A 23665-nucleotide genomic window follows, 5' to 3' on the forward strand; every position below is an offset into this window, starting at 1 on the left:
AATGTCTTCTCAAGTATCTTACTGAGAAGAAGCATATTTTTTTTACTTACGACACCAAAACTGAACGTGTGTTCGAGGTTGTCATGAAAGGACTGCCCAGTGGGGAATCCCTGGATCAGATCAGAGATGAACTGGCAAAATTACTTGGAGTTGTGCCACTCCAAGTAATCAAAATGAAAATGAAATCCCGTCCTGGCGATTCGCGCAACGGGATTTCTAATGATTTTTATTTAGTTCACTTCAAGTCTAGTGAACTAAACAACCTTGAGGCCTTGGAAAAAGCAAGCATTATGCTCCATGTCCGAGTGAAGTGGGAACACTTCAGGAAGACTGGAGGAAAATTCCAAAACCTCACCCAGTTTCGTAAGTGCCAGGGATGGGGTCATGGAACTAAAAATTGCTACATGCCAGCTAAATGCATGTATTGTGGACACATTGATGGTGGAGAACAAAGAAGCACGCAACGTCAACATTGTTTCTCGCAACCAGAATAATCCTGCCTCAAAAAAGAACCAAAAAGTGCCGAAAACGCCATGTTGGAAGTGTGGCGACCAGCACTATGTTCGTGAGTGTCCGTTCGCTTCGCACACCTGTTCCAGCTGCAAGCAACAAGGACACAAGGAAGGTTATTGCAACAGCAACAAGAATGCGCCGTCGAAACCGTTCAAACAGGTCAAATCCAAAGAGAACGTGAAGACAAAAAGCATCTACACGGTTTGCAACATCGGAAGCAAGCGGAAGTTCATCCCGGTCGAGCTCAATGGTGTAACAGTCAAACTTCAACACGACTCGGCGTCCGACATCACCATAATCTCAGAAGAAACATGGATCAGCATCGGACAGCCATCCACTCAACCGACGGAAGAATCTGCAGTTACAGCTTCTGGTGGCAGTCTCAACCTACTCGCTGAGTTCCAGACCAAGATCACCATCAAGAATGTTACCAAGACTGGTCGCATTTTCATCTCAAGCAGCGCTGAACTCAACGTTCTAGGAATCGAGACTATGGATCTGTTCGATTTGTGGTCTGTGCCGATAAGCAGCTTGGTCAACGTCGTACACCAACGTTCTGATCAGTTCACCAATCAACTCAAGCAACAGTTTCCGGAAGTTTTTCGAAGCACGCTGGGTAGATGCACAAAAGCGCAAGTGAAGTTGTACCTCAAGCCTGACGCACGTCCTGCATATTGCCCGAAACGACCAGTAGCGTACGCTGCACTCGCCAAGGTGGACGCAGAACTTGAGAGGCTCCAGCAAAACGGTATAATTTCTCCAGTTCAATTCTCGGACTGGGCAGCACCAACAGTCGTCGTACGCAAGTCGGACAATGTATCAGTCCATGTATGTGGCGATTATTCGACGGGGCTGAACAACGCGCTAGAATGTGACCATCATCCACTGCCTCATCCTGACGACCTCTTTGCGGAACTACATAGCTGGAGCACGTTACTTCTCTCATCTCGATTTGTCTGACGCTTACCTACAGGTCGAGGTCGAGGAGGAATCGCAAAAGCTACTCACGGTCAACACGCATCGTGGACTGTTCCAGTATAACCGACTACCTCCCGGAGTCAAGTCGGCACCCGGCGCTTTCCAGCGCATCATCGACAGCATGGTGGCCGGCATCCCGGGAGTCAACCCGTATTTGGACGACATCCTCATCGCTGGTCGCACCAAGCAGGAACACGATCGCAGTCTCTACGCTGTTCTCGAGCAGATCCGTGAGTATGGCTTTCACCTACGCCTCGAAAAATGTCGTTTCGCACTCTCCCAGATCAAGTTTCTCGGACACATCGTGGATAAGGACGGTATTCGGCCTGACCCTTCAAAAACAGAAGCCATTTCCAAGATGCAGTCACCGAAGGATGTCCAGCTACTCCGTTCCTACCTCGGTGCTGTCAACTACTATGGTAGATTCGTTAAGCAGATGAAGCAACTCAGGGCTCCTCTGGACAGCCTCCTCAAGAAAGATGCACGCTGGAACTGGACCAAGGACTACCAGAAGTCTTTCGAGCAGCTCAAGGCCATTCTACTTTCCGACCTGCTGCTTACACACTACAGCCCGTCCAAGGAAATCGTTGTTGCAGCAGATGCATCGAAGTACGGCCTTGGCGCTGTCATCATGCATCGATTCCCGACCGGTGAAGTGAAGGCAATTGCGCACGCCTCGCACTCACTGACCCCAGCAGAGATGAACTACGGACAAGTGGAGAAGGATGCATTGACCCTGATATTCGCTGTCACCCGTTTCCACAAAATGCTGTATGGACGACACTTCCTCCTGCAAACCGATCATCAACCGCTACTCAAGGTTTTCGGCTCAAAGAAAGGTATTTCTGTTTACACAGCAAACCGTTTGCAGCGCTGGGCCTTGACACTTCTGCTGTACGATTTCGACATCCAACACGTTTCATCGACGAATTTTGGTTATGCAGATTTTCTATCCCGGCTAATGTCATCGCAGCATAGACCAGATGAGGATTACGTCATAGCCGCCGTGTGCGTCGAATCTGAAGCAAAAGCAATTCTCGACGACACCATCAGCAACCTTCCAGTCACGCACCAGATGATTGTAGCTGAGACGCGAAAGGATCCAGTTCTTCAGCAAGCGGTAAATTTCCTTAACGAAGGTTGGCCAGCAAATGCGAAGCAGTTGCTGATCCTGATGTCAAGAAGTTCTTCACCAGACGAGATGGACTTCAAGTTGTCGACAACTGCGTTATGTTCGGCGATCGAATCGTCGTCCCATCAAAGTTTCGAAAGCGGATCGTTCGTCAACTGCATCGTGGACACCCAGGAATGGACCGAATGAAGTCTCTGGCCCAAATTTACATCTACTGGCCTAACGTTGAAGACGATGTGAAGCAATTCGTCCGTCAGTGCACTGCATGTGCTGAAGCAGCGAAGTCCCCGACAAAAGCAACCTTGGAGTCATGGCCTCTCCCGGACAAGCCATGGCAACGTGTCCATATCGATTTTGCTGGTCCGATCCATGGATACTACTATTTCGTCATGGTAGATGCTTTCTCTAAGTGGCCCGAAATTTTTCGCACTCAATCCATTACCACAACTGCAACCCTGAATATGCGTTTTCTCGTTACGGCAAACCAGACACATTGGTCTCAGACAACGGAACGCAATTCACCAGCGAGCAGTTTCAACAGTATTGCCGTGCAAATGGTATCACCCATCTCCGCACTGCTCCCTACCACCCGCAGTCCAACGGTCAAGCGGAGCGATTCATTGATTCACTCAAGCGTGGCCTCAAGAAGCTAGCCAAGGGGGAAGGATCACCCACACTGGAGCACCTGCAGACATTCCTTTCGGTGTATCGTTCAATCCCAAACCGAAACACACCGCAGTCGACGTCTCCAGCAGAAGCATTCCTCGGAAGACCAGTGCGCACCACTTTGGACCTACTGAAGAAACCTGTTCCTGTAAATGAAGCTGTCAAGAACCACAAACAAAACGAACAGTTCAATTGGCGACATGGAGCATTCAAGCGCGAGTTTGAAGAAGATGACCTGGTCTACATTGAACAGCATTGCAGAAACGCCAAGTCTTGGATTCCTGGTCGAGTCATCGAACGGAAAGGTTCCGTCAACTATATCGTTGCACTGGACATGAACGGGTGACCGAAGCTGGTGAGGTCGCATGTAAACCAAATGCGCCCTCGTTACACTTCTGATGATCCAGAGCAAGCGACGCAGCAACTACCATGGGAAATCCTGCTTGATGAAATTCAAGATGAAGCTGTACCGTTGGATCCAGAAGTGCCATTCAATCACGATGTCCCTATTCCTGTTGGTTCCGTATCACTCGAAGCTGATGGTCAAGTGGCAAGTACGTCTGGCGAAAATCCTTTTTCGACAATCGATCATGAACCTGCTGCTCAAGATGGAGAACTGCAGTCCGCACAAAAGCCCGTGTCATCTGAAGCAGTTGGAGACTTTATTCGACGTTCTGTACGAGAATCAAGAATTCCAAGATGGCTCTCTTCCTATGACATTTTCTAAAAGGGGGAGATGTAGTAGGCCTTGCCTGACTGTCATAAGTTAGAGATTGATTCTTTATCCGACCACCAACCAAGATAGACGTAATAAATAGTAGCTCTTAACAACAGCTTGTTTTACTTGTTGGCCTTGGTTATGGATATAACAGATTGCTAAATTGAAGAAGTTTAATTTGCCTCTTTATATTATGAAATTAGTTCAAAATTATTTAACTGAGCTCTGCAGGTAAATTATCAAAATTTCAAATCAAATCGACTACCTGTTAGAGCAGGAGTTCCTCAGGGTAGCATTATTGGGCCTATATTGTATAACATTTTCACTTCCGACCTCCCTGATTTGCCTCAGGGTTGCCACAAATCTTTGTTCGCTGATGACACAGGCATTTCCGCTAAAGGAAGAAATCTTCGTGTTATTTGCAGCAGACTGCAGTAAAATTTTGATATTTTCTCTTCTTATTTACAAAAATGGAGGATTTCTTCCAACGCTTCCAAAACTCAACTTATAATATTTCCACATAAGCCTAGAGCTTCCTGTTTAAAACCTAGTAGTAGTCACATAGTCACTATGAACGGAGTTCCAATTTCCTGGTCAAACCAAGTGAAATATCTTGGATTAATACTTGACCAAAAATTAACTTTTAAATTAAATTAACTTCCTCCTTCCGTTGGATGCTAATGTGGGCTGTAGCTCGCTGCTTGCAGGCAGCCTTTCGTTGTGTACTGGAGAACAATGTTCAACACGACGTGCCGAAAGCACTACTGCTGCTGATGCTGACGACTGGAAACCACCACACACGGTGATTGGAACTGAGTCCAATCAGTGGTTGAGGGCAGCCTTGATTTCGGCCTTAATAGTCAGCTGCTTGAGGGGAGCTTCTTGTTGTATACCGGAGGACACCACCACTTACCACGCGGTGATTGAATAAAAACCGTTTTGTGAGACCGGATGGAATTCAATTTTGAAATCTATGTTAGGGAAATCGCTTTTCGCAGGCAATCGGTGATAATTTTAATTATCATAGCAACAGTTGCACATTCGTGCAACTTTCAATAGTGAAGTTTTGGAAAATGATAGAGTCTTAATTTTAACAGATGCGTAGAAATATTTCTGATCGAATGGTGATAAAATTATTGAAATTGGTCCAGGGGCAGCTGAGTAATTAACGTTAAAAATCTTTCATAATTTTGTTACATTTTCCATTTTCTGTTTTCACAAAGTGTACCCCCATATAGAAATCACAGTCGTAGTCCTACGTGAAAAAAAATATATTGAACAAAGATAAATTTGCAGTACCCAGGACTTGGTAAGCTTATTGAGTGCCGGAGACGAACCAGCTCAGGGCTTAAAGTCTGTTTAATAAAGATATGAAAAAAGTTTATTGAGATCAGAGCCTACAAAAAATATCCTAGATCTAGACAAAGAAGTTTGAAAGACTAAGACTTTTTTAAAGATCCAAATTAAGTCTGTAAACCACTGCCCTAAAAAATTAGATCCTCTTTGGTATTGCCTTCAAATTACTTCAATTTTTAAAAAGAATTCTCTGCAAATGATAATTCGTGGAGTAAGTTTTTTAATTATGTTGAAACTCAAATTAATTCTCACAAAAAAAAAAATAAATGTGCCTCAATAATTTTCAATGAACTGTATAATTCCTAAGAACGGGTTGCTTATAATAATTACCTTTAAGCACTATATGAAAATTATCTTGAAATTCGCTTCAGAGCTGTATTTAAAGTATGCTGTGAACTTCTAGGTTTTATAAGTTTTGTTTCAAATTCCTTTAAATTTCTTTGGAAATGATGCCAGTAATTTCTAGAATGCTACCTCTCATAATTCCTTGAAATAACTCTCAGTATTTTATGTGTTTCTGTTGATACCACTTTGAAATTGTTTTTTTTTTAATGCTCTTCTAGGAGTGCTTCCATTGATTTACTTGAATTGCTATTCAGAAATCCTTCAAAAATTTAATGTCATTCGATTCTCCTGGAATAATTTCTAAAGTTTCTTCAGAATTCTGTTCTGGATTTATTCTTGAGATTGGAAAATATGCTCTGAAATAAAAACTCTAATTGGGAATAATGTTTTGGATTTTCTAAAGTTTGTTTTTCCTTTATTGTGACTTTATTTAACATTGGATTATTATCAGCTGCTTAAGGTAATGAAATTAGTCAAGGAACTGTGTGTATATTCTTATTGCCATACTAATGTGCCACTGCTATAACTGCCAAGGTAAAGGACAGAGGAAAGAAAGTGGTTTTACAACTCTCCTCCTAGTTTTTTTTGTAATTTTTTTCTCAAAATCCTCTAAAACATTCTTTTCAATTATAAGAGCTTTCCAAATATTCCAAAGCTCAGAATCTTCTATTATTTTTATATGTTTCTTCGAGTTTCGGAAATGAACTTTCGAAAAATGTCTTGTCTCTGCAACTCATGCAAATGTCAAGGTTCAGAGATCCTTAAAAAATATATATTTTTTTAGGCCACATGACCACGGAAATATAGAAGACTTCATACATTTAGAATTTAAGAAATGATCTTGCCGTAAAATTTCTGAGATTCTGAGATTTGGAAAAAAAAACATTGCATTAAGATTCTGGAGCTAACAAAAATAGATATTTTTTAAACAGATGTTCATTATTACTCTTCCAAAGATTAACAAGAAGAAGAAGTTTCACTGCAGCTGTAAAATAAAAAAAGGTAGAAAAAATAATTTTAAATAGAATGATGCTTCACATCAATGCGAACTCATTTGTTTTTTGCAGATGAGCAGTTTGAATTTATACTAACAATGAAAGGACAAGCTATGCCAAAAAAATATCTTTAAATATATTGATGTCTTGCTATAACACATATTGCGAAACAATCTATGTTGTAATCAATAAAAATACGCCAAAAAACTTTCTATTTGAGGTTAGCCAGGCAATACCAATTAAGGGATAGATGTTAAGCATTTATTGTAATTGAAAACACATCTGCTGTCTAAAATATCAATTAAAAAGTTTCTGATTGCCAAAGTACTGGTAACCATTTTACTGCAAATCCTCCTCAATAAATTCCAATTGTCACTGGCTTAACTTTAATTGAAATACTGTTTGCTCTCACTCCTCCAGCATTGCATCTAAACAAAATTGGCAATATTGTGTGTAAAAGCATCCAGCTCAACGGCAGCATAGCACTCAACGTGAAATTAGATTTTTGTTGTCAATCTGATTGGTTGGTTGAAGTGTAAATTAAACTCAATTATTCGCACTTTGACTGTGCTGTAACATGGCGTGTATACTTTCGATTTCTTCTCGTCCCTTTTACTTTGCCTGTCTGTCGTGGAAAGAAAATTCATTATTTTTCATAGATAAACTGAAGACCGTTTGGAATATTCGGTGCTTGATTGTGTTTATTTTTCTGATTGGTTTTGCGACGTTGTGAAGACAGTTTTAATTGATTCAAGTAGACTCTTTCCACTGGTCCATGGTGTAAAACTTTTTCCATATGTATAATATTCAGCATTGATCGATTCGCATAACAACCATTCCTTTCGACTACAGATTTCAATTAGCTGAAGCATCCTTCAGCAGCTAGATCCCTTCATCAAACGGAATTGTTTATCGAATCAATCAAGTGGTATCAATAGATGATGAAAACGGAGAAAATAGAATCACGCCACCCAAAATCAAATAACAATCAGTATATTGTGCGTTGAGGTTATAGGAACGATATCTCTGCTCCTGTCATGAAATCATAAAACCTATCTGCCGATTTGACGAGTAAAGGAAGGTACCGTCCGGTCAGAGATCACACTCATTTCGATTCTGAATCAACAATCGACAACAACGACGATGACGACGAAGGGGAGCGTAATTAATTTTGGGGCAGATCTCATTCTTGCCAACCAGATTTCTTCAACCAAATGGTGGCTAGAGTGGCATGCTCTCAATTGGATATACATTTATGAAACCGAATACACACAGTCTGATTGCTACGTCTTTGGGACGAAGACAGCACACCACAATTTATTCACTGCAATCAACAGCAGGAATTGAATTTGATTAGGGATAAAGGAATATTGTTTGAATGTGCCTCATATCAAATGTCGAGTTTGGACGTTGATTGTTTATTTTTTTTCGATCGTCACAGCAAGTGTTGATGGCATATCTCTACGTGTATGGAACTTTTACTGTTCCATCTAGAAATTGGTCGCACAAAATGTGTAATTTCTCCAAGGGTATCATTTTGAAGGTTATTTATTTAGCTTTAAGGGAAAAATACCAGACAACATATTCGATAGCTTTTCGAATGAATTTTTGATCTTACCGCTTAATAATTCCCATCATGCCTTGCACAGTAGTACTGTCAACTTTATCTACCATTTTTCTGCAATTCAGATGGTGTTTTCGATTGTTTGGCCTCATTTCTTCAATAAAAAAAAAATAGATGGGACTGAAAAAAAATCTGGACAAATCGACATTATTCTGCTTAAACCACTCAAAAAAATCCCTGCTGTAATGGCCAAATAGTAACTGGAACAGACTTCATCAATATAAATGGTGGCACTGAGTTCAAACTGCCGGGTTTTGGATAAAATATTGCAAAATGTTACTGTTCGCATCTTGGTCAGATGATAGCATTGATTGGTTGTGGTCTTGGATTCTACATGCAAAAAGCGCTCTTGTGGTTCTCCTCATGAAGAAAGATTGCCTGTGAGGGAAATTTCCTGGTTTTAATGTGGTATTTTTGTTAGTATCTATAATCTACTTAAAAATTTCTTGATTGTCATTCAGAATTGTCCGGAACCTAAGAGGAAGAGGTGACAATTGGCTTCTTCCTCTTTTATTCTATCTCTATCTCTATCTTTATCTATCTCTATCTCTATCAATCGGCTAATCAGGAGCTGGTTCACGTTTGACAGAAAAGTGGTTCATTTTCGCCACCGTATTGTCACCTCTTCTCTTAGTCCGGAATCAGTAAAACCTTCAAAATTATACTAACATCACTTCTGGGGATATCCACCGCACTGTTTCAAAAAACATTCATTACTACTATGGGAAATAATTACATATAATACCTATAGGCACACTACTTGGTAACAGAACCAACCTTCTGAGTAATCTTGACAGCACGATTGTAGTAAATGAACATGAACTTAAGCTGACCGAGTATAGTTATCCAAAAGGAAAACATCGCCTGATCGAGCTTATTCCTTGTAGGTTTCATTGATCATCTGGGTGTGAATTCATCTCTTCGGCTGGCCTATCAGTTCTCATTCATGTTGGTTGTTAACCGTTCCAGACACTGGTCAAGCACATGACCATGGTACACATTCTCCTAGTACTCCTTTGTCAGCTTAGTGACAATCATATAAATTTCATCAAGGAAAAGGGCCCGCCAGCTGATTAGATTTGATGGAATATTTTTCAGAAATGGCTAGTTGAATTATTCAAATAAATGTTTCCGGCAGATGGTAGATTTCACTTAATCTTTTCAGTCAATAGTTGGGCTAGATCTTAGAATATATAAATCCTAGGATATGGATTTAAATGTATCGCAGCTTTTTTTCTATAATTTTATGCTAGATTGTTTTATTCCCAATTATTTTGCCATGTAGTGTGATCGGGGTTTCAAACGCTAAAATAAATATGGTCGTTTTATATTAACCGAATATAGAATAAAAATACAAATGATTGGTGGTTTCTTCATGTAATACCTATAAGGTAGAAACTTATGGGAGCTATGTTTAAACAAAGCTTAAAGTTTATTCTTTACAAAGCCAATTTTACGTTTACTCAGAATAGGACAATGCAATCATGTCTATCTTTTCCAATTCGTCTTACTTATTAAACGACCTTTACTAAGCACGTGAAGTTTATGGAAGTAGAATGTAATCTTTCACCATAAATTTGAAACCGCTCATTTGTTTGGATTTTCGAAACTCTGATGACTAAACTATCACAATAAAATATCACAACACTTCCTCCATTTTATGACTTGGCAGTGCACCATGATGATGTCTCAGAAGATTTGTTATTTATTTTTTATTAAAAACGTAAACAACGGACCGAAAACACGGATGACAATTCAGTTTTTGAGAGATATCTATTTACAACATCTTTGCAACTTGTTCTGCATTGTTTACATCCTAAGCATTGGGTTGTATTTTGGTTTTATCCAAGTTGTGTGAACCAGCCACATATAACCGAATATATGTTATATATTGCCCCTCCTCTTGCGATTTTGTTATAAAAATGTTGTATATAGGGCACAGGAATTCAATTTGAGGTACTGAGTTTGTTATTAATAAGTTATCAAAACTCGTTTATGGCTAATTGTGTTACTCGGGACAGTTGTGCACACCAACTACTCATTTGTTAATAACTTTTCACTCGGTTGCTGAAATTTGTTTTTCTTTAAAGTTATTGATAGATTAGGATCATAGTTTACTATAGATATGAAAAGAGTAGGTAAATCTTAACATTTGAATCAACGCCAATGATTTTTTTACACGTAAAGTACGAGATGTGCAGGGAGCATTTCTCACTTCATTTAACAACGCAAAAACAAATACAGTTTATTACGAGAATTAAAATCTACATGTTTTTACGTATGTATAACAAGCTTAAATACTATTCTATCTACTGCTTCAAAAATAACTATATTACGTCAACTGTGTGCGAAGTTATTATCAAATGAGCAGTTGTTGTGTACAACTGTGTATGCCAAGCATGCCCGTAATATCGATTGGACAAAGTTCAAGACTGTGATAGGCAGAAGGGCTTCCACCGTTGGAGAAATATAGCTTACTATCCAATCTGATCTTGGACAGCGCACTTCAAGCTCAAGCTCGTCCGGTTCCAGGAAGGTGTGTCCGTAGGAAACCCCCTTCCCCTTGGTGGGACGAGCAATGCACTGAGGTTTATCGTAAACATTCCCACGCGTTTAAACTTTTCCGGAAAAATGGAACACCCGTGCATTTCGAAGCGAACTCGGCTCTTGAACGCGAACTCAAAACCAAGAAACGCGGATACTGGCGGCAATTCGTGGACGGATTATCGCGCCAAACATCAATGAATACGAATTTGAAAGCGGCGCGAAGGATGCGTAACCGGTCTTCAAGCAACGAGAGCGAGGAGTACTCGGATCATTGGATTCTCAAGTTCACGCGAAAAGTATGTCCTGATTCCATGCCGGCACAGAAGATTCCTCGCGAAACGACGAATTCGGTAGACGAGATCAGCCAGCCTTTTTCAATGCTGAAGCTCTCACTTACGCCTTTTTTTTATTATAGTCACTTTAACACTCTTAGGTCATTCGTGACTTGTTCGGGGTGAGATTTGAACTCGTGACTTTGGCGTGAGAGGTATGGATACTAACCACTACGCCGGGGTCGCCTCCCACACTCACGCTTCTTTCGTGTGGCAATTCGACTCCGGGGGTTGATAGAATCAAGTTCAATTTGTTGAAGAACCTCTCAGACGTCGCTAAGAGGTGCATGTTGAACTTGTTTGGTTAGTTCCTGGAGCTCAATATTGTCCCGGATGATTGGAGCCGGGTGAAAGTTATAGCCATTAAAAAGCCTGGCAAACCCGCGTCAGATTACAACTCTTACCGAGCCATCGCGATGTTGTCGTGCATTCGAAAATTGTTGGAGAAAATGATCCTTTTTCGCTTGAACAAATGGATTGATATGAACCACCTACTCTCAGATACTCAGTTTGGTTTCCGTAGGGGCAAGGGAATGAACGACTGTCTCGCGTTGCTTTTCATAGAAATTCAATTGGCTTTTGCTAAATAAGCAAATGGCTTCTGTGTTCTTGGATATCAAGGGGTCTTTTGTTTCAGTATCAGTTAACGTCCTTTCAGAAAAACTCCACCCTTTCTCCATAAATTAATATTTTTTGTATAATTTGCTGTCAGAGAAACATATGTACTTTTCTCATGGAAAGTCTACAGCTTTTCGATTAAGCTACATGGATCTCCCCCAAGGCTCATGTTTAAGCCCCCTTTTGTACAACTTTTACGTCAGAGAAATCTGCACGTTTAGACAGTTTGCAGACGATGGCGTAGTGTCTTTCACAGGGCCCAAAAAGGTCGACCTACAAGGACCCTTACAGGATACCTTAGACAATTTGTCTACTTTGGCTTTTCAGTTAGGTATCGAATTCTCCACGGAGAAAACTAAGTTGGTCGTTTTTTCTAGGAAGCATAGCCCAGCACAATCGAAGCTTCAACTTTTGGATACACTACACACTTAGAAATAACTAACTTTACACGTGATGGAATCAATCTTTGACATAAAAGATGAGACGTAAACAAACATGTGATGTAATATTAAGTGCTTCGTGACTGAAAAGTTCGTTGCTAGACAAAAAATACGTTTGATTGAGCTATATTCCGCGTCTGTTATGACTCAAATTTATGTCAAAATTGACGCTCGTATATGTAACTCTCAGAGCACCTAAATTTACATGAATTTTTCTAAGTGTGTATTTTGATTTCTGGTTCCATTCCAAATGCACCTGGAGATCCCACATTAAGTATCTGAAGTGGAAATGCCAATAAATAATCAATTTTCCCCGAACAATTACCAGAACGTGGTGGGGAGCTCATCCGTAGGATCTTCTAACGTTGAACCGGACAACGATTTTTATCAGTTTTAGAGTACACACTTAGAAATTACTATTTTTACACGAGACGTAATTCAGCTTTGACGTAAATCATGGAACGTAAACAAACATGTCATGTAAAATTAAGTGTCCTGAAACTGAAACATATGCAACTCGACGAAAAGTGCGTTTGATTGAATTGATTTTCTCGTCCTTTTCAACTGATTCTTATGTCAAAAGGGCCACTTACATGTGTTGGTCTCAGAGCACTGGAATTTACATTACTTTTTCGTAGTGTGTACGGTAGATTTTGTTTCCAGTCGGCGGCTAAAACTCTCATCATCATCAAACTGGAACGTATCCAGTATCGCTGTCTTCGTACCGCGTTAGGATGCATGCACTCGACTCATACGATGAGTCTCGAAGTGTTAGCGGGTATGTTGCCACTCTCTGATCGGTTTTCGGAATTATTCCTCAGGCTCCTCACCCGTTGTGAAATTATGAATCCACTGGTGATAGCAAACTTTGAGAAGCTTCTTGAGCTAAATCCTCGTTACATGTCATTGTACTACGTGTATATAATACAGAATGTCTGCCCTTCGCAGCATAATCCCTATCGTGTTTCCTTCTATGACTTCGGTAATCCTGTTCATTGTGATTTATCCATGAGATCCCAGAACATCCTCGTTCCATGACTGTTCCGTAAATTTATGCTGCAAAGTTTGGCCAAGTTGATTCCGGAAGATCGTTCTTCACTGATGGATCACTAATGGAGGCGTCCGCTGGTTTTGGTATTTATAACGAATTTTATAGCCCTTCTCGAATGCTTTAAGCTCCTTGTTGCTGAGCTGGCGGCAATACATTATACGCTAGAAACTATCGCCTCACTTCCACCGGATCCCTATTTTATTTTTACGGATAGTCTCAGTTCTGTAGAGGCTATTCGCTCCATGAGGCCGGTAAAGCACTCCTCGTATTTGCTCATGAAAATACGAGAGCTTCCAAAAGGCTTTACCTTTACGTTCTTTTGTCATATCCTTTGCATTGATCCCTTCTCATTGCTCGATTCCGGGCAATGAGAAGGCGGACTCGCTTGCAAAGGTGGGCGCTATGGAAGGCGATATTTACAACCGATAAATTGCCTACAATGAATTTTTCCTCATTTATCGCCAACAATCATTCACAGCAACAACAATAACCTAGGCGAATGGCCCGAAGACTACGACTATGTGAGTTTAGAATCGAAAGAAACCTCGGCCAAATCCAACGCCGAAATTCACGACGCATTGCCGCAGGATTTGAAGAAGAATTTTGAGAACGTGGCTGCAGCCGCCGGTAGCGATAAAACGAAAGCTCTGAACCCGAACGGCAAATCCGTACTGGTTTACTATGCCACGCAAACGGTGACGCACATACCTAACGCAAGCGATCAACGCCTGCCTGCAGACGGTGGAGCATAATCAGCCACCGAAGTTGTTCCTCCCCTGCGGAAAGTTCGTTGCGCTGAGTGCCCACAATCTGCTCAACATCGGGGACATTGTGCATCGGAACGTGTCGCGGGAGAACGTCAAAACGAGGGTACTGCAGTGCACGGATGCCCTGTCCGAAGCGCTCAAAACGTGCGTGGCCAAGACGAAGAAAGCGGCCCAGCACTTTCCCAGTGTGACGGCCTTCCAGAAGATGGTCGTGGTGGAAATTTCGCATCTGGCTAGCGATTTGAAGATCGCCATGCTGGACGCGGTGCAGCAGTAAGCAACCCATTCCTAGAATTCGATTTTCTTAAGCGATATCTAGTGATCTCAAATTTGAGCATTCTTTTGTGCTTTGCTTTCTGATAGGTGGATTGGTTTGCGATCAGGGGAATGGTTATAGCTCGTATATCGCGGGAAATGATTCAGTATTTTCTCATTTAACCTAAAACAAATACAGCATTCCCTCCATATATGCGGTGAGTGGTACCGTGCACCCACCGCTGCACTATGGGCAAAAATGGGTCCAAAATGACCCAAAATTCAATATCTCAACAGCACGCTGAATTCAGGCCATTAAAAACAACTTTTCCGAAGGAAAATCATCCGGGCAATCGATTGCACGTGGTCTCATAGACCGGAGAGCCTTGTAGGTATGTGTTTTGGAACTTTTACCCCATTTTCCCCTACTTTTTGGAGGAAATGTTTTTTTACAGCTCTATTTTTCGTAAATCATAAGCACTTTATGCATGGTTTTAGAATACTATATCTTTAAACAACAGTTCATGAGATTTTAGGGGAATACGGGGTACACTTTATAGGGGAGTAAGGGGTAAAAGTGGGAATTTTTGGTAATTTTGGACCCATTTTTGCCCATAGTGCGCTGTTTCTCGGTTGTCCTTCAGCCGGTTGCGTTGATTTTCTGTATGTGATTAGTGTCAGCCATAAACTAGTTATCTACAGAAAATCAGCTCAATTGGTTGAGGGACAGCCGAGGAGTGGCGGTGGGTGGACGGTACCACCCACCGCGTATGGAGGGAATGCTGTACTTAACCGACTATCGACCGTAAAAGACTTAGGGATCATTTATGAACAACATTGATTTCCTTTTTTTCACAAAATCTACATTTGCCAGCAACACTGACTGGGTGTATGTTATAAGGCTTACCTTTCCTACTAACATAATTCCTAAATTCCCGATACATTTATTAGGGGTCGTAGAGTTCTCTGCATCTCTCTTAAGTAAATGTTGGACTAACATACCTTTCCTATCCATACCAGTTGCAAGGACGTGGCTAGGACAATTCTTAACTGTTGGAGAGGGATATGTCTTAATCTGGGACATAGTAATTATTTCCTACTTACTATCTTTCCAGTAATAGATGTTCATCTTGCTCTTAATAGTTTTGAATTCGTACCACCTACGATATTGTTCAACTTGTTCGATGCTAATGCTAATGCTAATGCTAATTTATCGCCAACAGTCATTCACCAGCTGGCAGAATAAATGGAGTGAAGGGAGTTTGGCTATATTCGATCATCCCTAAAGTGTCGAAGACTTCTTGGTTCAAAGGTTTGGAGGTGGGTCGAGACTTCATTCGTGTGATGTCTCGCCTCATGTCCAATCATTATTCGTTAAACACTCACTTGTTCCGTGTTGGGCTGGGGGACAGCAATATCAGTGAATGTGGACAAGGTTACCAGGACGAAGATCATATTATTTGGTCTTGTGCTGAGCATCGTGGAGTCTGATCTGAACTGAACGATTCCCTTAAGTTCGAAGTAAATAACCAAATGTTCCAGTTTGGGATATTTTGTTGGACGCGATCTGGTGTTTATGAAACTCATATGTTTTCTTGAAGAATATTAACCTAAGATTGTAAATTTAATAAATTGCACAAATGCACACAATGATTTACTTAACATTTCAGCTGATTTCATGGTACTTATTAACCTTTCTAAAGCACCTTTTCCGATGATATATGGTACAATTACACTTCAAAATGGTGCAAATCGGTGCATACTAAGGAGCATTTTCAAATGCTTAATGTACAGTTTTCTCTATTTTAGGGAGCGTACTTAAAATATTTACTGAGCATTTATGATTTTTAACGTATTTTGATCAATCATTTAAGGAGCAACCCGATCTATTTTGAGGTGATTTTTTTTACTTATTAAGGAACATGTCATTGTTTAACGATTCATTTACCTTTTTACCTTGCCAAACTATATGAAAATTCTTAAATATTGGGATAACATTCAAAATACTTCAATTCTAGTGTGTTCAAAAATATAAATACTTTGTCGTAAAACAAAATTTGTAGAACATGTAAGCAATTCCATTTGAGATTTTTGTAATAATTTTGGCATCTTTAGTTGAATTGATAATTCATGAAAACTATGATAAAACAGTTTCAACATGCAAATGATAGGAAAGTGTACGCGTTTCCCAGGCTGAGAACCGTGGGTTAATAATCTTTAACATTCACTAACTAAATTAGGAGGGGTAACATTCTTTAACCTTTAGCATGGCTTCAAAAATATCCATAAATGGAAAAGAGTGTTTAAATACCATTGTATAAAGTCTGTTCCAGCTAGTATTTGGCCGCTTCTTTTGAATAACTGTAGTGCCTCTAGTTGTCGTAGCAAAAAAAAAAACTATTGCCAGAAGGATTGTTTATTTAGTAGTGAAAATTTCATCAGGATTCATATAGGGGAAATGACGGCTTCAGCATGCCAGACTATTTTCGGCAACCCAAATTGAAACACTATTTTCACTGGATTTTCTTACGAAAACACTTCGCTGAATGCATGCTGACGATTCTTCATGCTTTCAGCTTCAATTTGACTATATTTTTACCACTGAGAAAAAGCAATCTAGCAAGGTTTTCTTGAAATGAAACACACGCACTACAAATTGTAGCTGATTTCGAGTTGCCGATAATAGAACAGCAGATTTACATGCAGTTCAAATGGAACGGTTGCCGAAGAAAAACTGGTTGCCGACAATACTCGCTCTCACTAGAGAAGATTGGAGCTTTGTAAAAGCGTTTCAAAACAGCTTTTGACAATTAATTCGACTGAAATTGTTAGAGCAGCTGGCAGCAAAAGATTGTAAACAAACCAATACTGCATATGTGTGCGTTCCATAGAGAAAAAGGCTATAGAAAGAAGGTCGCTGCTTAGGTTGCCGAGAATACGTAAATTCCCCTACTTGTTCAAAAGTTATCGAAGATGGAAAGTGACAAACGTGAAAAAATTCTGCACACTCACGTGCAAAACCCAACGTGGTCAGCTCCAGTATGTTGCCAGTGTACCCTGACAATTTGGTGCTCGTGGTTCTGTCAAACTCATAAATTTCAGAAGTGTTATCTGAATAGGGCGAATTTTGAAATGATGTACAATATATAAAATTATTGTTTAAAATTCATCTTATTGTCGCGTGCCAAACAAACGAACACGCGGCGTCCGACGTAAAAATTAACATTAGTGACATATGAACTCCAGTGATGCCAGCAAGAAATGTCGTTCTGATTCTCAGTAGTATGCACAATACATAATCGGTTTACGAAACTATTTTTTTTATTTGGTGTATGTATTTGAGCAGTACAGAACCAAAAGCTTAAACATATGATTTGTGAAACAAAATTATACGATTGTCATCGAATTTATTGGAATAAATGAGAATTGATCAAGGATACTTTCGGTGTTTTCGATGCTATTGCTATTATCGTCGATGATGAACAAAGAAGAATGATTTTGCAGCGAGTAAGAGCGTACTAATTATACGCAGCTAGTACTGCAAAATGTATAATTTTAGGTACAAGCTTAAAAGAATACAACGGCGTACTTTGGACGTCTGTCGAAGGCTTAAAATGCATTTAAGCTAAATATGTGATATATTGTTCAAATTTCTTGCGACAACGAATCTACGACCATTCGTTAGAACTCAGTTTTTTAGCTGATATTTTAGAAAATTCTGATTAACGAATCTCTTCACTTATATGATCACTAAATTTTCCAGAGTTCGTCATGGTATTTGAGTTGTCATTTTAACTATTCCCATAACTATTTAGCTTAATAATTTAACATCAAATTTATGGACTCATCTGTTTCTTGAGACTTTAAGTTTGGTGAGGAATAACGTTAATGATATGGACGTGTGTAACAAAAGACAATCACTAAAATTCATTCGGTTTAGAAGCTCATTAAGAATATTTTTTGTGAAACCTTTATATCATTTAGATAATATAATTTTATTTATTTATTCAATTGAATTTGCAAAATATTCGTCTTCACCCAGCTACTCACCGCAAAATAAAATCAATTAAATAATTTTATTTCATTTCACCACGTACAGGGTGCGTGACGAATTTTTGCAGTAAATGGCATATTTGAGAAAAAATACACCAGTTAGTTATTCTAGCAATGAATTTTGTGCGATTTATTTTCTTTCGCAACATATGGAAGTTGTAAGTAAATTTATTCAAAAAAATTGCCTTCCCTTTCGACGACTGTAGTTAGACGCTTCCGGAAACTGCAGTATGCACGTTTTAAAATGTTTCGATCCATAGATGTCATCACTGCCTTGATTTTAGCTTTTAGCGACTTAAGTGTGGTGTGAAGGGTTCTATTGGTATCCCGTTGGACGACGCCCTATAAAAATAATCCAACGGATTGATAGCGGGACTGCTTGGGGGCCAAATTTCTTCTTCCTAAATTTACGAAATATTTTCCGTAAGCCATTTCTGTGCTTTATTAGCAGTATGAGCAGGTGCTCCGTCTTATCACTTTCCCAAGCCTTTTTTTAATACTATACACTGTTCTTTCAGACACATTTACCGACCGAATTATTTCTTTCATGCATACTCCGGCGCGCAACAAAGCGACAACGGCTGACAGATTGTTCTCTTGTTTCGACATCTTTACGTTTACTCAACATTGTTTGTTTAAATCTTACACCTAACAGTATAAGCTATCCAGTGCTGCCAAATATATCTAAATCATGATGCACAAGCATGAGAAATTACTATTTGCAATTTACTGCAAAAATTCGTCACGCACCCTGTACATTATAAATTCACTCTTTTCATACAGCATTCTTGCCTGTTGTTTGTCATCCACACAGGGTGAAACAAAAAGTTGGTTTCCCATAGAGAAATACCATTGCAGTGGTGAAGGACAATACCATTGCAGTGGTGAAGGACAATCCCTTTGTTTACGTTGTGTAGTGACATCTACTATTTGCAAGTGGGTACGTGAAACTAAGATTATCTGTCACCTTGCCGGGGACTTGGCTTAAACGTTACCGGTAAACACTAACGTTGGATCGTGCAAAACAAAACAAACGTAGAAGTGGAATATATGACCGAAAACTACGAGCGAAGGTCATAAGGGTAGTCCAAAAGAATCCTGGGATCACCGGTCGTGATTTGGCGAAAAGGTTCAGTGCGGCACACAGTACAGTTCGGCGAATCTGTATGCGAAAAGGTTTCCGGTCGTACCATGCCAGCAAACATCCCAACAGGACGCTGAAACAAAACCTGGTTGCCAAAAACCGTGCAAGGAAGCTGTACGAGCAAGTTCTGACGAAGTATACCGGATGTATTTTGATGGACGATGAAACTTACGTAAAAATGGACTTTAGACAAATCCAGGGTCAAAAATTTTACTTTGCTAAACGTTAGGGGGATACTCTGGATAAATTCAAATTTGTCTTTGCAGATAAATTCACTCGCAAGTTGATGATTTGGCAAGGCATCTGCAGTTGCGGAAAGAAAACAAAGTTTTTCATCACAGGAGCGGCTATGAATGAACAACTTTACAAGGAGGAGTGTCTCCAGAACATAGTTTTGCCGTTAATTTAATCACACGAAGGTCCCGTACGCGAAGGTCCCGTTCTGGCCTGACTTGCCAGCTGCCATTACAGCCACGATGTCATAGAATGGTTTAAGCAGAATAATGTCGATTTTATTGAGAAAAGTTTCAATCCACCAAGTTGTCCAGATTTTCGTCCCATTGAAACATTTTGGGCAATTATGAAGCGCAAATTGAAGAAATGTGGCAAAAAATCGAAACACCATCTGATTTGGAGAAGTGGTGGAAAAGGATGGTAGATGACGTTGACAGTACTACCAACAATCAATACGAAACTAACGATTTTAAATTGGCTCACCACTTTAGTAGCCTATTGGTCCCAAGCAAACGATTAACGTATCCTATTCTAGTCGAAATTCTAGTACTACGCAATGTTTGTTTTGATTCGCTATGAAAGTTTGACAGATAAAATGAGGGGTTATTGGTTTTTCCTATGTTTCGAGGGGTGAATCGATTAGCTTGGGACCGAAGAGAGTACCAGAGCTGAGCCAAAAAGTTGACCACGTTATTTCGGGACCTTCTTGTCTTAGAGTTACCTCTATGTTACTACTGTGCAAGACATGATGAGAGGTATTCCGCGAAAAGTTCGAAAATTCATCCGAAAATCTGACGAATAATTGTTGAATTTTTCCCTTAAAGCTAAATAAAAATCATACAAAATGATACTTTTAGCGTTTTTAATGACCTATTTTGTGCGGCCAAATTCTAAATGGAACAGATTTTAAATGATAAGTAGCCTTTTCTGCAGGGGATTAATGGTTGGCAGTTAGGGGATGACACTCAAACCATCCGCCCCTGCTCATATATGAGTGACATCTGCTCAATTTGAGTAAAAGTTTACTCAGTGAGCTACGTGAATTTGAGTAAACGGAACTCAAATAAAAGCCAGATTCATCGGCCGTGCACAGAATCACAACTAAGAATAGAAAAAAGAAAATACTTTTAATAAAGAAAACTAATATAAAATACACTCGATTGATACAGGAAATTGCGTAATGTGACACACAGAAGACAAGATGTGCACCTGGAGCCAATGCACTTGTTGAGCCAATTTTGGTCTTCCACTTGCCAAACAGTTGATGATAGGGACAGGAAAAATTTCTCTCGAATGAAAACACACCAACACAACATCGCGTACCGCTAATCATTAATTACACATGTATTTGCATCTCACTTCATTGGTCTGTGCATAGCACACAGGCTGGATGACATTACGAAAAAATAAAAATAAGCTTTACTTAATCATATCCCTAGCAGGTAGGTATATCGTCACTACGTCGGCACTGAGCACTGGGTAATATCCGGTTCGGATGCCTAAAAGCTATCACACAATTATCGATAGGAGGTATGGTGGAAAATACATAGGTGTTTTGGAATGTGTACATAAACGTCGACTCTATTTGCATTGGGATTTAGCACCTATTCGTCAAACGCACGCTCGTCAATTGTCATCCACTTGGGTAATTGACAAGCAATGCTCTCAGTGTGGATATTTAGTCGGCTGGCTTATTGTGCGGGGTCATTAACAAATGATTGGCATAATCGGCATTACCCGTGCACGTTTATTTTCGTAACTCTTACTTTCAATGGGATTTGTCACGGTTGAAATGGGAGGTCTTTATGAGTGTTTACTCGACATAATTTCCATGGTGGGTATCAATTATCGTCTCTAAGTGAATGCTGAATGCTCGATGTGAGGTATCTTTTCCTTCTCGTAAAGCTAGGAGCCCTATTTTGTACAACGGAATTGTCATTTTCGTTTCGTATAGATCTATGAAATACTGTAAATCGGCAACAATTTGAATTTGCAGCGTACGTCGTCTATTCAATAAACGATTCAAAAATTAAATCATTTTTGGCTTTGTAGGTCTAGGTTAAGTTGATCGTTTTTCGAAAACGGGTTTCATCGGGGGTGGGTGCTTAATTATAATTACAAGTAGGTTTAAATTTACAATTGTCGTCTTAGTTTAAGCGGTGGTAAGTAAATTTAAGCTGCCGCCCTAAAGTGCATTCCGCCTTTTTACCGCATTAGACCGGTAACCGTATACCGTTCGCTGTAGCCTGAGTTTCGTGATGTTGTACAGATTTAGTTTGATGTAGAAGTTTTTCGGGTTGAAATCGAGCACCATCTCTCGGAAGTAGGTGAGTACCTAAAAATAAAGGAAGCATTATGAATTGCTGTGTATTTACATTCAATGACTGATGATGATTTGATGCACCATCGAAGCTCTAAAACGAATTCGAATTTTGTTTGTTTCATACAACATGTTTAACGCATCATTTATATAACGCCTAGCTAGACTATCAGCATGAAAAGAAAATGAAAAGAAGCACGCTTAGAACGAAAGGCTGATTGTGGATCTTCTCGTCGTTGCTTTGCTCATTGCTTTCAATGAAAGTAACGTCGATTCTAGTTCAACAAAACCTCATTATGGTTTTCAATCACTTTCACCGACACTCTATCACCGCTCTTCTAATTTGTTTAGCGGGGGAAATGTCCTAATGTTGGCCTATGGATCTAAGATTGGGCCCACCGCTAAAAATCTGCTGTTTATCAATTTTATATAGATGAACGCGTCATTGGTCGCTATTGAAAATTTAGTCGATTACTGAATTTATGTACGGGCCAAAATTAGGGGCATTTAGGCCGACATTACATCCATTTCCCCTATGCGTTGTGTCCCGTTTTCGCTACTTTTTTTTAGATAAATATGTGGATGGAAGATACATTAAACAACTAACGTGTAATCGTCATGTGTTTTCACGTGAAAAATGCTTTAAATATGTATTATCATTTACCATCATATACGTCATGAAACTTCTTTTGATGTGTTTCATGAAAGACGAAACTATCAAAGGCGAGCTCTCTTTCACTCGTCCGCATCACCGAAGCTTGAAAGAAAGACCAATAAAGCGACGGGAGAAATTGAAATCTTGTTTGTAGATGCCGGCTGAGGGCGTAGACTGCTGCGAAGCTGTTCGACTTCAACAGAATATGAATGCTAGCATTCCCTTCGTCACATCGATTTTGTCAATTGAAGCTGATATTGTGACGCGTTGTATACCATTGTTGCAAACTAATGTATAGTTACGAATTAAAAGAAAAAAGAAGTCGAACAACTCATTACGAAACAGAAAGCTACCTCATCATAGTCCGTAGCATTAGTTGTAATAATTAATCTTTTCGATTTAACCTTCACATGTCGTCCGCACTCGTCAAAATATTTCATTCCTGATTGATACGCCATCCGCTGCCAGTACCGGAAGGCTTTTAGCGTGGCCCTACCCTCTCATTTGATGTGTGCCTCTTACTTGCTCTAAAAGCCGAAGTGTACCTTAGAAGTTTGTAGCAAGTGGTGCAAAATTATTCAGCAACTTATGAGATTAAAATTAATCATCTTATGGAGCCAGTAGCAGTTGCGATGTTCCTTTCGCAATCACTTAAGCCGTCATCATCATCATCATCATCGTCATCATCTTTACTTGGCGTATTAATTTTAACAACCTATCGTAACATCGTAACAACCTATTTATTGACACACGTTCAACACGGTGCAGAGCTTACCCTCGATGAGTTGAACTGCGTAAAGGTGATACTTTCGCCCTCACCAGCGGTAAACTTTTCCACGACGGTCACGTTCTGCGGTTCGCTAAACGGGCCAACCGATTTGTACATCACTTTGAGGATTTCGTCACCTGCAATAAAATGGAT

General features: G+C 39.9%; 3 protein-coding genes across 5 annotated transcripts in view; 2 read left to right on the top strand and 1 right to left on the bottom strand.

The window, feature by feature from the left end:
* Positions 1-438: 438 nt before the first annotated feature.
* On the top strand, positions 439-2812 carry LOC135702351 (uncharacterized protein K02A2.6-like). The gene is made up of 2 exons (XM_065223373.1): positions 439-1341; positions 1487-2812. Exons 1-2 carry the CDS (start codon positions 439-441, stop codon positions 2810-2812), a joined length of 2229 nt encoding a protein of 742 aa, XP_065079445.1.
* Positions 2809-3635, top strand: LOC135702352 (uncharacterized protein K02A2.6-like). Its single transcript, XM_065223374.1, has 2 exons — positions 2809-2871; positions 3219-3635. The coding sequence occupies exons 1-2, from the start codon at positions 2809-2811 to the stop codon at positions 3633-3635; spliced, it is 480 nt and encodes a 159-aa protein (XP_065079446.1).
* A 17446-nt stretch (positions 3636-21081) lies between these two features.
* The window catches only part of LOC135702389 (uncharacterized), a 42237-nt gene continuing 39653 nt past the window's right edge, over positions 21082-23665 (bottom strand). For all 3 annotated transcript variants that reach the window (XM_065223438.1, XM_065223436.1, XM_065223437.1), the window contains exons 3-4: positions 23519-23649; positions 21082-22103 (exon numbers count right to left, since the gene is read on the bottom strand). In XM_065223438.1, coding sequence (XP_065079510.1) covers positions 21954-22103; positions 23519-23649 — 281 coding nt within the window. In that variant the 3' untranslated portion in view covers positions 21082-21953. The remainder of the gene's footprint in view (positions 22104-23518; positions 23650-23665) is intronic.

This window comes from Ochlerotatus camptorhynchus, unplaced genomic scaffold (genome assembly GCF_037179485.1).
Source record: "Ochlerotatus camptorhynchus isolate MF236.1 unplaced genomic scaffold, CSIRO-AGI_Acam_v1.1 ptg000192l, whole genome shotgun sequence".
In the NCBI taxonomy this organism is placed as follows: Eukaryota; Metazoa; Arthropoda; class Insecta; order Diptera; family Culicidae; genus Ochlerotatus; species Ochlerotatus camptorhynchus.